Source organism: Gorilla gorilla, chromosome 1, assembly GCF_029281585.2.
Source record: "Gorilla gorilla gorilla isolate KB3781 chromosome 1, NHGRI_mGorGor1-v2.1_pri, whole genome shotgun sequence".
Taxonomy (NCBI): Eukaryota; Metazoa; Chordata; class Mammalia; order Primates; family Hominidae; genus Gorilla; species Gorilla gorilla.
Genome location: NC_073224.2, coordinates 77,883,893 through 77,899,388, shown reverse-complemented (window position 1 = coordinate 77,899,388; position 15,496 = coordinate 77,883,893). Strand labels below are relative to the sequence as shown.

Sequence of the window (15,496 nt, the reverse complement as noted above, 5' to 3'; positions counted from 1 at the left end):
GCCAAAATATTTAACCTGAATCTTATGAGGAAATAATCAAATCCAAATTGTGGGTCATTCTATGAGACAGCTGGCCTAGATTCTTAAAAAGACCAAAATTTGGCAGGTGGAGTAAGGGCAGGGGGACAGGAGGACTGTTCTAGATTAAAGGAGACTTGACAACTAAATGCAATGTATGTTTTTTAGTTCAATCCTGGAGTTATATTGGGGAAAAAATTTAAAAAGCTATAAAGGTTATTATTGGAACAACTTAAGAAAATGTAACATGGACTTTATGTGGTTGTCTCTTCAATTTCTTAGAAATGACAATTACGTTGTGATTGTATAGGAATATATTCTTGTTATTAAAAGATACATGTTGAAATATTTAGGGTTCAATGTTATGATGTCTGCAATTTGCATTTGAATGTTCAGAAAGATCAAACAAACACAAAAATGTAGATTAAGGATATATGGCTAATCATTGTGGCATTCTCAACTTCTATACAGTTTGAATTTTTTCAAAATAAAAAGCTGGAGGAGAAAAAAAATCATAGATTAAAATATACCTGTTCATGGCAATAAACCCAGAAGTGGGACATACGGAAGTCTGTATACCTTATTTTAGTATTCTATAAAGTGTATATTTTTTTGCCTATGAAGAACAGAGTTTGTGTGGGTAGAGTGATCAACCTCACTTACTATTTAAAAATGCAAATTAAGGGAGACACTTTCCTGCCATTAGACAAAAATTTAAAAGATTGATGACATAGCATTGGTCATGATATGGGAAAACAGACTGTCATCCATGGCTGGTAAAAATCTAAATTGGTATTGTTTTTGTGGTGGCCAGTCCGAGTCAGTATTTAGCTTGGTAATAACCAGAAATTCCTCATCTGAGAATCTTTCCTACTGAAATTTTTGAACAAGTGCACAAAGATTATCTGTAGAAGAATATTTCTATAATATTTATGACAACAGAAATCTGGAAATACCCAAAATACTTATCAATAAGGAAATGGTTACTGATAGATGAAAAACACAAGTCAGAGTGTAAATACATCCCCCATTAATATGTAAAAACCAACAGCAGCAATGACACAAACCTCTGATATAATAAATGCATAGAATAAGGTCTGGAGGTTGTCACCTCAAGTGATGATTATGTCTGGGGAATGTGATGGGATTCAGCTGGTGGTTAAAGGGCATTTGCACTCTAGTTTCATCCCTGTTTCTGAAGCAGTTTATGTTGCTTGAGTTACTTTTTACTTTTTGAAAAAGGGAATTGAGGTGGAAGTTTTTAGGCTTAAGAAAAGAATATTAGAAGATCATACTATTCATGTCGAAGTACATTATGAGCTGTCAAATCAGCAGTCCTGTGGTAGGGCCAATTTCATTCTTCACAGTAGTAAAACTTACTGATTTCTTTAGCTTTCATATTTCAATTTCATGTTGTTATAAATGTGCCATGTTCATTCTTTTTCCCATTTCCTTTAATCGTGAAGCATATCATACATACAAAAGAAGATAGGTAGTGTACATGTACATTTTAAAGCATAATAAATGAAATGAACACCTGTATACTCTCCACCTAGTGTGAGGAACAGAATGTTACTAGAACCGTCAAAGCCTTCCCAGAGGCATCCACTTCTTTCCTGTCAACCATATCCACAGCTTCTTGCTGTCCTGAATTTCTTGTTAATTGTCACCTTGTTTTTCTTTAGTGTTTTACCATGTACACGTCCTTATACAATGCACTGTTTCATTTTTAAACAATACCTGAATGGCTTCACATATAGTCTTAAGCACTAGCTTAAGCCAACCTGTTCTTTTATAACTGCCCTTTCTCAGAATTAAGAAAAGAAGTTGTAGCTAAAATAATAATAAAAGAATGGTTAACTACAAAAGTAATAGACATGCTAAGAATACCCTTCTTTTTTGAAAAATACAAGTAAGAATATTGTCATTAAGAATTATCTGGTTGCAGGGAGCTGAGATCACACCACTGCACCACAGCCTGGGCAACAGAGTGAGACTGTCTCAAAAAAAAAAAAAGAACTCTCTGATAGCACTGCTGATTTATTACATCATCAGATGTAAGATAGCATAGCTACTAAAATGCAAATGTCCTTCCTATAAGGAGTAGTACAGTAATTCAGAAAAAAAACAACAGATTAACATATCATATTCACAAACATGCTCTCTGGGAATAGGGAATAGGTCAGTTAGGTTTTGATGAAGAGTTGAAGCTGGGAAGGTCTGGAAAGTAGGAGATTATCTGAAGAAGGTATGCCTAGGATGAAATTCAGCAGTAAAAGGCCCCAGGCTGACTGAGACCAGCATGAAGTCACAAATCTCATCTTTCATTAGGAGAAACTGAAAATACACTCCCTAACAGTGAAGTTTTGCTAGAATAAACCATAAATTTTCTGTTTCCACTAATTATCTTTTTTTCTCTCAGTTCAAATCAACATCCAATAAGAATGTATCTGTGGTAGGATGGATGGTGATGATGGCTGATGACCCTGAACATCCTGATCTCTTCCTGCTGACTGACTCTGAGAAAGGTGAATTGTTAGAATAACTGGGGCTTACGATACTGCGTATGTGTATGTGTTTGTGTATATGTATGTATGTATGTATGTGTGTATACTTGTCATATATATAATGTTTTATGCATACATGAAGAACTTGATGAGCCAAAACCTAGTTTCACTGGAATACACAAGAGAGAAAGTATTTGTGTAGTTTTATCTATTGGGAAATACTTCTGTCCCATTATGTATTTTAATAATATTTGTGGAGCTTATTTTCTTTGCTCCGTGGGCATATATGCTTGAAAATTAAAAGCCCAGCTAATCCCTAGAGACCTAACTAGGAAAGGAGGGAGGGAATTTGAGAATATATACCCCATTGTTGCTTCAAATTTTTAGAGACTTGCCATATAGGCCATACTGCTTCCTTCATCAATACCTTGAAATGGATTGTTATTCTTAAGTTCTGAAAGTGGCAGAGTTTTCCTTTAAGTATTTATTCTATCACTTTTAATTAAATTATTCAGAACCAATATTCTGCAGTCTTATCCACACAGATCTAGAGATGCCACACAATTATTGTATTTATTTAGATGTATTTTTATTCTAAAGAATATTTAAGAGCAAAATTATTTCTTTTAATCCATAAGCAGCAAAACAGTGACTTTCTGAATATATTTGGCTCAGATCACTTTCCAAGTTAATTATAATATTTTACATACAGTATATAGAGAGACACTTATGAATAAAATAACTGGCTATTGACCATTGGAGTTTATAAAGTAGATATGAGAAATTGGAGGATGGGCCATGTATAATCACATCATATGTTCTTCTTACTCTACCTGTGACTATAGTGGATACCTCAAGGCTCATCAGAAAATATCCCCAAGTGGTTGCTTTTCTTCCATCATAACAACTGCTAGCTGTTGACAAGTACCAGAAAGATACTTTCAGCAGTTCACAACTGGAATACTGTGTTACCTTTTATTGACTTCACAACTATATTTTGACCTCTGTTTATTCAGATACTATTTTGTATCAACAGATATCCCACTTTTATGATGTTTAAGTGTTTTAAGTAAACAAGTAAGCAAATATGTTGGAGGCAGGAAAAAATAATACCAAAATGTCTTCTTTTTAGATTAAGTAGATTGATTTACAGAATAAATATACCCTACTCAGCTTTTTTTTTCCATAAGTTATTGGGGTACAGGTGATATCTGGTTACATGAGTAAGTTGTTTAGTGGTGATTTGTGAGATTTTGGTGCACCCATCACCCGAGCAGCATACACTCCACTCTATTTGTAGTCTTTTTACCCTCATCCGCCTTCTCACTTTTCTCCCCAAGTCCCCAAAGTCCATTGTATCATTCTTATGCTTTTGCATCCTCATAGCTTAGCTCCCACATATCAGTGAGAACATATGATGTTTGGTTTTCCATTCCTCAGTTACTTCACTTAGAATAACAGTCTCTAATCTTATCCAGGTCACTGCAAATGCTGTTAATTCATTCCTTTTTATGGCTGTGTAGTATTCTATCACATATATATACCACAGTTTCTTTATCCACTCGTTGATTGATGGGTATTTGGGTTGGTTCCACGATTTTGCAATTGTGAATTGTGCTGCTGTGAACATGCGCATGCAAGTATCTTTTTCATATAATGACTTCTTTTCCTCTGGGTAGATACCCAGTAGTGGGATTGCTGGATCAAATGGTAGTTCTACTTTTAGTTCCTCAGGGAATCTCCACACTGTATTCCATAGTGGCTGTACTAGTTTACATTCCCACCAGCAGTGTAGAAGTGTTGCATGTTTACCACATCCATGCCAACATCTACTGTTTTTTTATTTTTTTTATTATGGCCATTCTTGCAGGAGTAAGGTAGTATCTCATTGTAGTTTTGATTTGCATTTCCCTGATCATTAGTGATATGGAGCATTTTTTCATTTGTTTGTTGGCCATTTGTATATCTTCTTTTGAGAATTGTCTATTCATGTCCTTAGCCCACTTTTCGATGGGATTGGTTTTTTTCTTACTGATTCGTTTTGAGTTCATTGTAGATTCTAGATGTTAGTCCTTTGTCAGATGTATAGATTGTGAAGATTTTCTCCCACTCTGTGGGTTGTCTGTTTACTCTGCTGACTGTTGCTTTTGCTATGCAAATGCTCTTTAGTTTAATTAGGTCCCAACTATTTATCTTTGTTTTTATTGCATTTGCTTTTGGGTTCTTGGTCATGAAATCCTTGCCTAAGCCAATGTCTAGAAGAGTTTTCCAATGTTGTCTTCTAGAATTTTTATAGTTTCAGGTCTTAGATTTAAGTCCTTAATTCATCTTGAGTTGATTTTTGTATAAGGTGAGAGATGAGGATCCAGTTTCATTCTCCTACATGCGGCTAGCCAATTATCCCAGCACCGTTAGTTAAAAAGGGTGTCCTTTCCGCACTTCGTGTTTTTGTTTGCTTTGTTAAAGATCAGTTGGCTGTAAGTATTTGGGTTTACTTCAGAGTTCTCCATTCTATTCCATTGATCTATGTGCCTATTTTCATACCAGTACCATGCTGTTTTGGTGACTGTGGCCTTATGGTATAGTTTGAAATCAGGTAGTGTGATGCCTCCAGATTTGTTCTTTTCACTTAGTCTTGCTTCGGCTGTGGTGGGCTCTTTTTTGATTGTATGTGAATTTTAGAATTGTTTTTTCTAATTTTGTGAAGAATGATAGTGGTATTTTGATGGCGATTGCATTGAATTTGTAGATTGCTTTTGGCAGTATAGTCATTTTCCCAATATTGATTCTACCCATCCATGAGCATGGGATGTGTTTCCATTTATTTGTGTCATCAGTGATTTTTTTCAGCAGTGTTTTGTAGTTTCCTTGTAGAGCTCTTTCGACTCCTTTGTTAGGTATATTCCTAAGTGGTTTTTTTGTTTTGTTTTGTTTTGTTTTGTTTTTTGTTTTGTCTTGTTTTGCAGCTATTATAAAAGGCATTGAATTCTTGATTTGATTCTCTGTTTGGTCACTGTTGGTGTATAGAAGCCTACTCAAAATTTTGAATTCAAAGCCCCAGCCTCCTTCCCGTATCAAAGGCATAATTCACGAAATTACATTTCAAGACGAGAGCATTTTCGTTGGATTTAGTTAACAGATTCTTTGTTTTCTTCAGTTTCTCTTAGCATGCCTAATAGAACTACTTCAGGTAGCCAAAATTTTATGAAGTCTATCTATACTAATGGTTTTTGCGGGGGAGGGGTGAGTATGTAAATTGTAGCTGTGACCAGCTTAATTGTAGGTATGGCTTTTTTTTCACATTGACCTAATGTCTGTGTCTGAGTTCAGCAAGTGTAACAGTGTTACTTGACTAAACATTTGGTGAAGAAACAATTACTTCGGAAAGTGAAAAAGTTATTTTGAGTGTTAGAATCTCAAGGAAAAGCTGAATAATGCTTAAATATAGTTAGGCTCTTGAGCCATTGAATGCAGTTATTAAGGAAAGAATAGAATTCAGCACAAATTGTGAAATAAAAAGAACTTAGGTCAATGAAAAAAGGAAATAAAGCTTAATTTAGAGCAGCCTATAGTACATGGATCCTTTCTTTTCTCAATTTGTTTTCTCACCTTAATACATACAACCATTTAAAATATCCTCATTATATGTCAGTCTTGAATTAAAGTCAATATAGAAATTACAAAATACACACAGCACAAATGAATTTCTAATTTCTTAAAAGAGAGAAAGTTGCCTCCTAGACTTTCCCCAAGAGCCCTCAACAGAACCGGAAATCTGTAATAATATTGACAAATATCTTGTAACTAAAGACTAAAAGCATAGTCTATCAATGTTATATGACTAATCCTTAATTATACTAAATAGCTAGTGTTTAAGTATTAAACATATTGAAGCATTCTGGCATGTTAAAACTTAACATCTACTAATATTTAGGCCAGGTGTGGGGGCTCACGCCTGCAATCCCAGCACTTTGGGAGGCCAAGGCAGGCACATCACTTGAGGTCAGGAGTTCGAGACCAGCCTAGCCAACATGGTGAAACCCCGTCTCTACTAAAAATACAAAAAACTTAGCTGGGCATGGTGGTGCACACCTGTAATCCCAGCTTATTGGGAGGCCGAGACATGAGAATCTCGTAAAGCTGGGAGGTAGAGGTTGCAATGAGCTGAGATTGTGCCACTGCACTCCAGCCTGGGCGACAGAGCGAGACTCCATCTCAAAAAAAAATAATAATAATATTTAGATCATCTAAGTAGTAAGTATTCAGAACCAATATTCTGCAGTCTTATCCACACAGATCTAGAGATGCCACACAGTTATTTTATGTAGGTGTATTTCATTCTAAAGAATATTTAAGGAGACAAAATTATTTCTTCTAATTCATAAGCAGCAAAAGTGACTTTCTGAATATATGATAGCATGTAAATGTGTTGCATCGAGAACTCTTTATTGTATTGGAAATACAATAAAAATAGGAAATACAATAAAATGGAGGTGTTGGATAGAATTCTAAAACTGAAAACTCTAGTCATGTTTAATTTGCTCATTATCTGGCAGAATTATTATGTGTCATTGTCCTTACATTTTTAATATTTCCCCCTTATTTTGGATAATTTTAGGAAATTCGTACAAGTTTCAAGCTGGCAATAGAATGAATGCAATGTTATGGTTTAAGCATTTGAGTGCAGCCTGCCAAAGTAACAAACAACAGGTAAGCATTTCTCCTAATTCTCAGAATAGTCCATAATTTGGGAACATATGTAAAAGAGTTCCAAGAGAAGTAAACAGACTAGTTCTGAATTAACTAGGAGAATGGTGGTGTTTTTATTCTTATTGATTACAGTTAATAAGACATGAAGGTCTACATCTTAGTGAGGAGCTAGACAGTAATCATGCAAACAAGTAACAAAATTTCGAACAGTCAGAACTATATAAAGAAAACAATAGACGTATGTGATATAGAGCAATGGGAGTATAGACAACTTTTGATAACATAAGGATGGGCAGCAAAGATCTCCCTGAGGAGATGGTATTGGCAAGAACCACAAGAAGGAACGAGCTATAAGAAGAGCAGAGCAGAGTGCTGTGTAAGGGAAGAGCAAGTGCAGGGAGCCTGAAGCTGGAACAAGCTTAAGGTGAGTTCAAAGCACAGAAAGGTAGCTAGTATAGTAGTCAGAGTATAGTTCTCTAAAGGGTAAAAATTAGATGGCATATTAAATTAATAAAAATTATTCGAATTCATCTTTATTTGATCTGTTGACAATTTGATGTGGGTTTCTGTGGTGGTAGTGAAACCAAAAACCATTTGAATTTTGTTTGCTTTTATTTTACTGAAACAAAAATGGTCTAATTGAAAGGCTTTCAGCTGCAGCAGAGCAGGAATCCATTGTGTTGTTTTCCCCAAACCCTGTTGCACAGTTAGAGTTGAACCACAGATTGGTAGAGCAGACATAAAACACATAGCCACATTTATAGAAATTTATATAGACTTTTTGTAGAACCAGTTGTTTGTTAAATATATTTGAAAATCATTGACTTAGCATATTGATAATGCAGAAGTCTATGGTTAGCATTATCAGTAGGTAATATTGAATATGATGCACTATATAAGCTTAGAAAGCTTACAGAAGTATTTTTCACCCTGTCATATCAGGATGTAAGTTATTACCCTTTCTTGATAATTGAAACTAAGGCTCCATAATACAAAATGACCTACACGGGTCACACAAGTAAAAAATGGTGGATTCAAACTTTCTTCATCCTTTAAGTCCATTCTTTTTGTTTGTTTTTTGACTTTTGGGTTCAGAGGGTACTTGTGCAGGTTTGTTACATGGGTATATTGTGTGTCACTGAGGTTTGGTGTGTAAATGATCCTGTCACCCAGATAGCAGAGTACCCACTGGTTTTTCAACCGTCACCCCTCTCCCACCCTCCCCACTCTGGTAATGCTCAGTGTCGATTGTTCCCATCTTTTTGTCTAGGTGTATTCAGTGTTTACCTCCCACTTACAAGTGAGAACATGCAGTATTTGGTTTTCTGTTCCTGGATTAATTCACTTAATGGTCTCCAGCTGCATTCATGTTGCTGCCAAGGACATAATTTCACTGTTTTTTAAAAATCACTGTGTAGTATTCCATAGCATATATGTACCACATTTTCTTTATCCAATCCACTGTTGATGGGCACGTAGGTTGATTCCATGTCTTTGCTATAGTGTATACTGCTGGGATGAACATACATGTGTCTTTTTGGTAGAACAATTTATTGTCCTTTGGGTATATGCTCAGTAATGGGATTGCTGGGTTCAATGGTAGTTCTGTTTCAAGATCTTTGAGAAATCTCAAAGCCGCTTTCCACAGTGGCTGAACTTACATTCCTACCAAGTGTATATAAGCATTCCGTTTTCTCTGCAACCTTGCCAACATCTGTTATTTTTTGACTTAGCCATTCTGACTGGTGTGAGATGGTATCTCATTGCAGTTTTGATTTGCATTTCTCTGGCAATTAGTGATATTGGCCGTTTTTCAAATGCTTGTTGGCCATGTGTATTTCTTCTCTTGAGAAGTGTCTGTTCATGCCCTTTGCCCACTTTTTAATGGGGTTGTTTTTTGCCTGTAAATTTAAGTTTCTTATAGATTCTAGGTATTAGACCTTTTTCAGATACATAGTTTGAAAATATTTTCTCCCATTCTCTAGGAATGTTGGTTTATTCTGCTGATAGTTTCTTCTGCTGTGCAGAAGCTCTCTAATTAGGTCCTGTTTGTCAGTTTTTGTTTTTGTTGCAACTGCTTTTGGAGTCTTCATCATGAAGTCTTTGCCAGGGCCTGTGTCCAGAATGGTATATCCTAGGTTATCTTTCAGGGTTTTTATAGTTTTAGGTTTTGCGTTTAAGTCTTTAATCCATCTTGAGTTGATTTTTGTATACAGTGTAAGGAAGGGGTCCAGTTTTAATCTTCTGTATATGGCTATCCAGTTATCCTAGCAGCATATTGAATAGGGAGTCTTTTCCCCATTGCTTGTTTTTGTCAGCTTTGTCAAAGATCAGATGGTAGTAGGTGTGAGGCATTATTTCTGGGCTCTCTATACTGTTCCATTGGTTCTATCCTGTTCCATTGGTATCTGTTTTTGTACCAGTACCATGCTATTTTTTGGTTACTGTAGTCTTGTAGTATAGTTTGAAGTCAGGTAGTGTGATGCCTCCAGCTTTGTTCTTTTTACTTAGAATTGCTTTAGCTATTTGGGCTTTTGTTGTTGTTGTTGTTGTTGTTGTTGTTGTTGTTGTTCCATATGAATTTTAGAATGGTTTTTTCTAATTCTTTGAAGAATGTCATTGGTAGTTTGATAAGAATAGCATTGAATCTGTAGGTTGGTTTGGACAATATGGACATTTAACAGTTTTGATTCTTCCAATCTATGAGCATGGAATGCTTTTCCATTTGTTTGTGTCATCTCTGATTACTTTGAGCAATTTTTGTAATTCTCTTTTTCTTTTTTAATTTTTTTTATTTTTTGGAGACAGAGTCTTGCTCTGTCTTCAGGCTGGAGTGCAGTGGCGTGATCTCGGCTCATTGCAACCTCCACCTCCCGGGTTCAAGCGATTCTCCTGCCTCAGTCTCCCGAGTAGCTGGGAGTACAGGCATATGCCACCACACCCAGCTATTTTTTTGTATTTTTAGTAGAGACGGGGTTTCACTGTGTTAGCCAGGATGGTCTTGATCTCCTGACCTCGTGATCCACCCACCTCCGCCTCCCAAAGTGCTGGGATTACAGGCGTGAGCCACCGTGCCCGGCTTGTAATTCTCATAGTAGAGATCTTTTACCTCCTTGATTAGCTGTATCCCTAGATATTTTTTTCTTTTTGTGGCTATTGTAAATGGAATTGTGTTCTTGATTTGGCTCTCAGTTTGAATGTTATTGGTGTATAGAAATGCTGTTGATTTTTGTACATTGATTTTGTATCCTGAGACTTTGCTGAAGTTGTTTATCAGATCTAGGAGCTTTGGGTCAGAGACTATGGGGTTTTCTAGATATAACATCATATAGTCTGAAGAGAGATGGTTTGACTTCCTCTTTCTATTTGAATGCCTTTTATTTCTTTCTCATGTCTGATTGCTCTGGCTGGGACCTCCAGTAAGTATTATGTTGAATAGGAGTGGTTAGAGTGGGCATCCTTGTCCTGTTCCAGTTCTGTAAGGGAATACTTCCAACTTTTGCCCATTTAGAATGATGTTGCTGTGGGTTTGCCATAGATGACTCTTAGTATTTTGAGATATGTTCTTTCAGTGCCTAATTTGTTGAGGGCTTTTAACATGAAAGGATGTTGAATTTTATCAAAAGCCTTTTTTGCATCTTTTGAGATGATCATATGGTTTTCTGTTTTTAATTTCGTTTATGTGGTGAATCACATTTATTGATTTGCATCTGGTAAACCAACCTTGCATCTCAGGAATAAAGTCTACTTGATTGTGGTGAATTAACTTTGTGATATGCTGCTGGATTCAGTTAGCTAATATTTTGTTGAGAATTTTTGTGTCTGTGTTCATCAGGTATATTGACCTGTAGTTCTGTTTTTTCATTGTGTCTCTGCTAGTTTTTGGAATCAGAATGATGTTGGCTTCATGGAATGAGTTAGGGAGGAGTCTTCTCTTTCTCGATTTTTCGGAATATTTTCAGTAGGATTGGTACTAGCTCTTTTTCGTACATATGGTAGAATTCAACTGTGAAATCCATCTATTCCAAGGCTTTTTTGGGTTGGTAGGTTGTTTATTACTGATTCAGTTTTGGAACTCATTATTGGTCTTTTTAGGGATTCAGTTTCTTCCTCATTCAATCTTCAGAGGTTGTGTTTCCAGGAATTTATCCATTTCTTTTAGGTTTTCTAGTTTGTGTGCATATAAGTGTTAGTCTCTGAGGATTTTTTATATTTCTATGGAGTCAGTTGTATGTCACCTTTGTAATTTCTGATTGTGATTATTTGGATCTTTTCTCTTGTTTTATTTGTTAATCTAGCTACCAGTCTATCGATCTTGTTTTTTCTTTCAAAGAACCAACTTTTGGTTCATTGCTTTTTTGTATGCATTTTCACATCTCAATTTCATTCACTTCTGCTCTGATTTTGGTTATTTCTTTTTTTCTGCTAGCTTTGGGGTTGGTTTCCTTTTGTTTTTCTAGTTCCTCCAGGTATGATGTTAGGTTGTTAATTTGAGCTCTTTCTAACTTCTTGACATAGGTATTGAGTCTGATATGTTGTGTCTCTGTTTTCCTTAGTTTTAAATCATTTTTTGATTTGTGTCATAATTTCATTCTTTACCCAAAAGTCATTTGGAAGAAAGTTGTTTAAGTTCCATATAATTGTGTGGTTTTGAGAAACCTTCTTGGTATTGATTTCTAGTTTTATTGTACTGTAGTCTGAGGCTATGGTTGGTATGATTTCGATTTTTTTGAATATGTTGGCACTTGCTTTATGCCCAAGCATGTGGTTGATCTTAGAGAATGTGCCTTGTGCCAATGAAAAGAATGTATATTCTTGTGTTGTTGAATGAAGTATTCTGTAGATGTCTGTTGGGTCTAGTTTGTCAACTGTTGAGTTTAAGTCCAGAACATTTTTGTTAGTTTTCTGCCTCAGTGATCTGCCTGACGCTATCAGTGGGGTGTTGAAGTCTTCTATTATGTAGTTATCTAAGTCTCTTTGTAGGTCTCTAAGAACTTGTTTTCTTAATCTAGATGCTCCAATGTTGGGTGCATGTATCTTTAGGATAGTTAAGTCTTCTGGATGAATTGAACCCTTTATCATTATGTAATGCCCTTCTTTGTCCTTTTTGACCATTGTTATAGTCAGTTGTATCTAATATAAGACTAGCAACCTTTGTTCTTTTTTGTTTTCCATTTGCTTGATAAATCTTGCTCCTTACCTTTACTTTGCGCCTAGTATGTTGTTACACGTGAGATGGTTCTCTTGAAGACAGCAGACAGTTGGGTCTTGCTTCTTTGTCCAGCTTACCACTTTGCCTTTTTTGCCTGTTTACATTCAAGGTTACTATTGATGTGTGAGGATTTAATCCTGTCATCATGTTGTTAGCTGCTTGTTATGTAGACTTCATTGTATAGTTGCTTTATAGTGTCAGTGGACTATATACTTAAGTGTGTTTTTGTGGTGGCAGTTATTTTTCTTTCATTTCCACATGTAGCACTCCTTAAAGGACCTCTTGTAAGGCAAGTCTGATGATAGTGAATTCCTTAGTCTTTGCTTGTCTGAAAAGGATTTTCTGTTTCCTTCACTTATGAAGCTTAGTTTGGTGGGACATGAAATTCTTAGTTGGAATTTCTTTTCTTTAAGAATGCTAAAAATAGGCCCCCAGCCTCTTCTGGCTTGTTAGGTTTCTACTGAAAGGTCCACTGTTAGCCTGATGAGATTCCCTTTACTGCGCCTTTTCTCAAGTTCCGTTTAAGATTTTTTTCTTTTGCATTGACCTTGGAGAATGTGATGATTAAGTGTCTCGGGGATGCTCATCTTGTATAGTATCTTGTGGGGAGTCTGAATTTCTTGAGTTTGCACATCAACTTCTGTAGCAAGATTGGGATAATTTTTGTGGATCGTATCCTCAAATATGTTTTCCAAGTTGCTTACTCTGTCTCCTTTTCTTGCAGTAACACCAATGAGTCATAGGTTTAGTCTCTTTACATAATCCCATATTTATCAAAGGTTTTGCTCATTTTTAAAATTTTTTTCTTTAATGTTTGTCTCTGTTAATTTGAAGGAGTGCTCTTCGAGTTCTGAGATTCTTTCCTTGGTTTGGTCTATTCTGTTGTTAATGCTTCCAATTGCATTATGAAATTCCTAGGCTGGGAGTGGTGGCTCTCACCTGTAATCCCAGCACTTTGGGAGGCCAAGGCAGGCAGATCACTTGAGGTCAAGAGTTCGGGACCAGCCCGGCCAACATGGTGAAACCCCATCTCTGCTAAAAATAGAAAAATTAGCCGGGCATGTTGGTGCACACCTGTAGTCCCAGCCACTAGGGAGGCTGAGGCAGGAGAATCGCTTGAACCTGGGAGGCGGAGGTTGCAGTGAGCCAAGATCATGCCACCGCACTCCAGCCTGGGCAACAGAGCAAGACTCCCATCTCAAAAAAAAAAAAGAAAAGAAAAAGAAAGAAATTCCTAGAGTGAATTTTTAAATTCCAGAGGTTCAGTTTGGTTCTTTCTTAAAATGGCTGTGTTATCTTTCAACTCTTGGATTGTTTTACTGTTTTCCTTAAACTGGGTTTCACTTTCTCCTGTATCTCACTGAGCTTCCTTGCTATTCAGATTCTAAATCTGAAGTCTGTCATTTCAGTCTGGTTAAGAACCATTGCTGGGAACCTATTGTAGTTGTCTGGAGGTAAGAAGACACTGTGGTTTTTAGAGTTGCTAGAGTTCTTGCATTGGTTCTTTCTCATCTGTGAGGGCTGATGTTCCTTTATCCTTTGAAGTTGCTGACTTTTGGATGGTGCTTTTTGTTTTTATGTTTTTGATTTCCCTTCACGGTTTGACTGTGGTATAAGTTGGGTATAGTCAATTGGCTTCCTTTCTGGTTGTCTTCAGAGAACCAAGGTTCAGCTTGGCACTCCTGGGCTGTGTCCTGTAACTCCCAAGGGGCTGGGAGTGGGCCCCTGGCTTTTTCCTCTGGCCTCTTGAGGTCGACCACCAGCTGCACTGGGTGGACCAAGGTGCTCCCAGGCTGCTGGCAAAACCTCTCCATCAGGGGCTACTGGCAAAAGCTTTACTTCCTCAGGGGCCAGTGTTGAAAGTGTTCTGGCAGGATGGTGGGGGCCACTGGTAAAAGCACTATGGTGACAGTCGCCTGCAAAAGCATTCCAACAGAATAGTGGAAGCTACGCTGTGTGCCTGCTCCCATGGGAGTGGCCAAACAGGGACCTTGGAAGGGGCCAGTAGACAATGGGACATGCAGCTCAGACTCACCCCAGTCCCATGGGAAACACAGCCCTGCTGTCTCCAAATATGGCAGTTAGCAAAGGTCAGAGCCACCTAGAGGAGTATGAAGAGCCTTGGTGGGTGGGCACCTATGGCCGTGTTCGTTTGCAGCTTTCCCCACACCATACCACCTGGGCTCCATGTAGACCTAAGTTCTGTCTCTGCCAGCTCTCCAGGCAGTTCCCCCTGGCAACTCAAATATCCAGGAGGACTATGGGATCTCCTGCCACTAGGATCCCAGCGGTTTGTGGTGAGAATGGGCCATTCCACAGTTACTTTACTCACCCCTTCCTTAGGAGCTGTTCAGGGCCAGGAATGAGTCCCAGCACTCCACAACCCTGTGCAGGGTTCCTAGCTTCTTCGCTCTTCAGCCCTGGTTCTGCATCATCTCTGCACCCACTCTCAGAAAATCGGTGATTTTCTGTCAGTGCATCCTCTCAGAAGATAGGCTTGGAGTATGCTGGTCTACTAGATACTCAGATCTCTCTTGGTGGGAGAAGCTCTTCCTGGCTTTGCCTAGTTGGCCATCTTGTCCCAATCCCGAGGGCATTTTTTTAAATATTGTTGGAGTGGGCTTTGTTCTCTCATAATTTTTATTGTTTCAAATATATATGAAACACTAATAGCAGTATTTAGTACCATTTTTAGCAACCTCCATAAAGGACATGAAATGTCATAGAGCGAAAATTATTTTTTGCCTTGTCAGGTTAGTGTCTGGGGCAGAATGAAAGAAACAGATCAGGCTTTATCTAAACTAAGCCTTTCAGGATTCACCTCATTGCTATACATTTTCTTTAAATGTAATTTAGGGTATTAAGACTCTTTTTTTTTTCAATCTCAGATTCCAAGATGAATCTAGACAATATATACATATACCAGCTTAAATGTTCAATTTCTTTTACTGTATTAGTGAGTATTTCTGTGCAACAAGTCAACCAGACGTGTATAAATATTTGTTTCTATACTTGCAAGAATTAGAATAGTGGCAAATTTATAAGTAGA

The 15,496-nt window shown here is 37.2% G+C and overlaps 1 protein-coding gene across 8 annotated transcripts in view; it reads left to right on the top strand.

The window, feature by feature from the left end:
• The window catches only part of RALGPS2 (Ral GEF with PH domain and SH3 binding motif 2), a 185,788-nt gene that overhangs the window by 165,294 nt on the left and 4,998 nt on the right, over positions 1-15,496 (top strand). For all 8 annotated transcript variants that reach the window (XM_031013660.3, XM_031013656.3, XM_055366711.2 and 5 more), the window contains 2 exons: positions 2,441-2,546; positions 7,144-7,235. In XM_031013660.3, the coding sequence (XP_030869520.1) occupies positions 2,441-2,546; positions 7,144-7,235 (198 nt within the window). The remainder of the gene's footprint in view (positions 1-2,440; positions 2,547-7,143; positions 7,236-15,496) is intronic.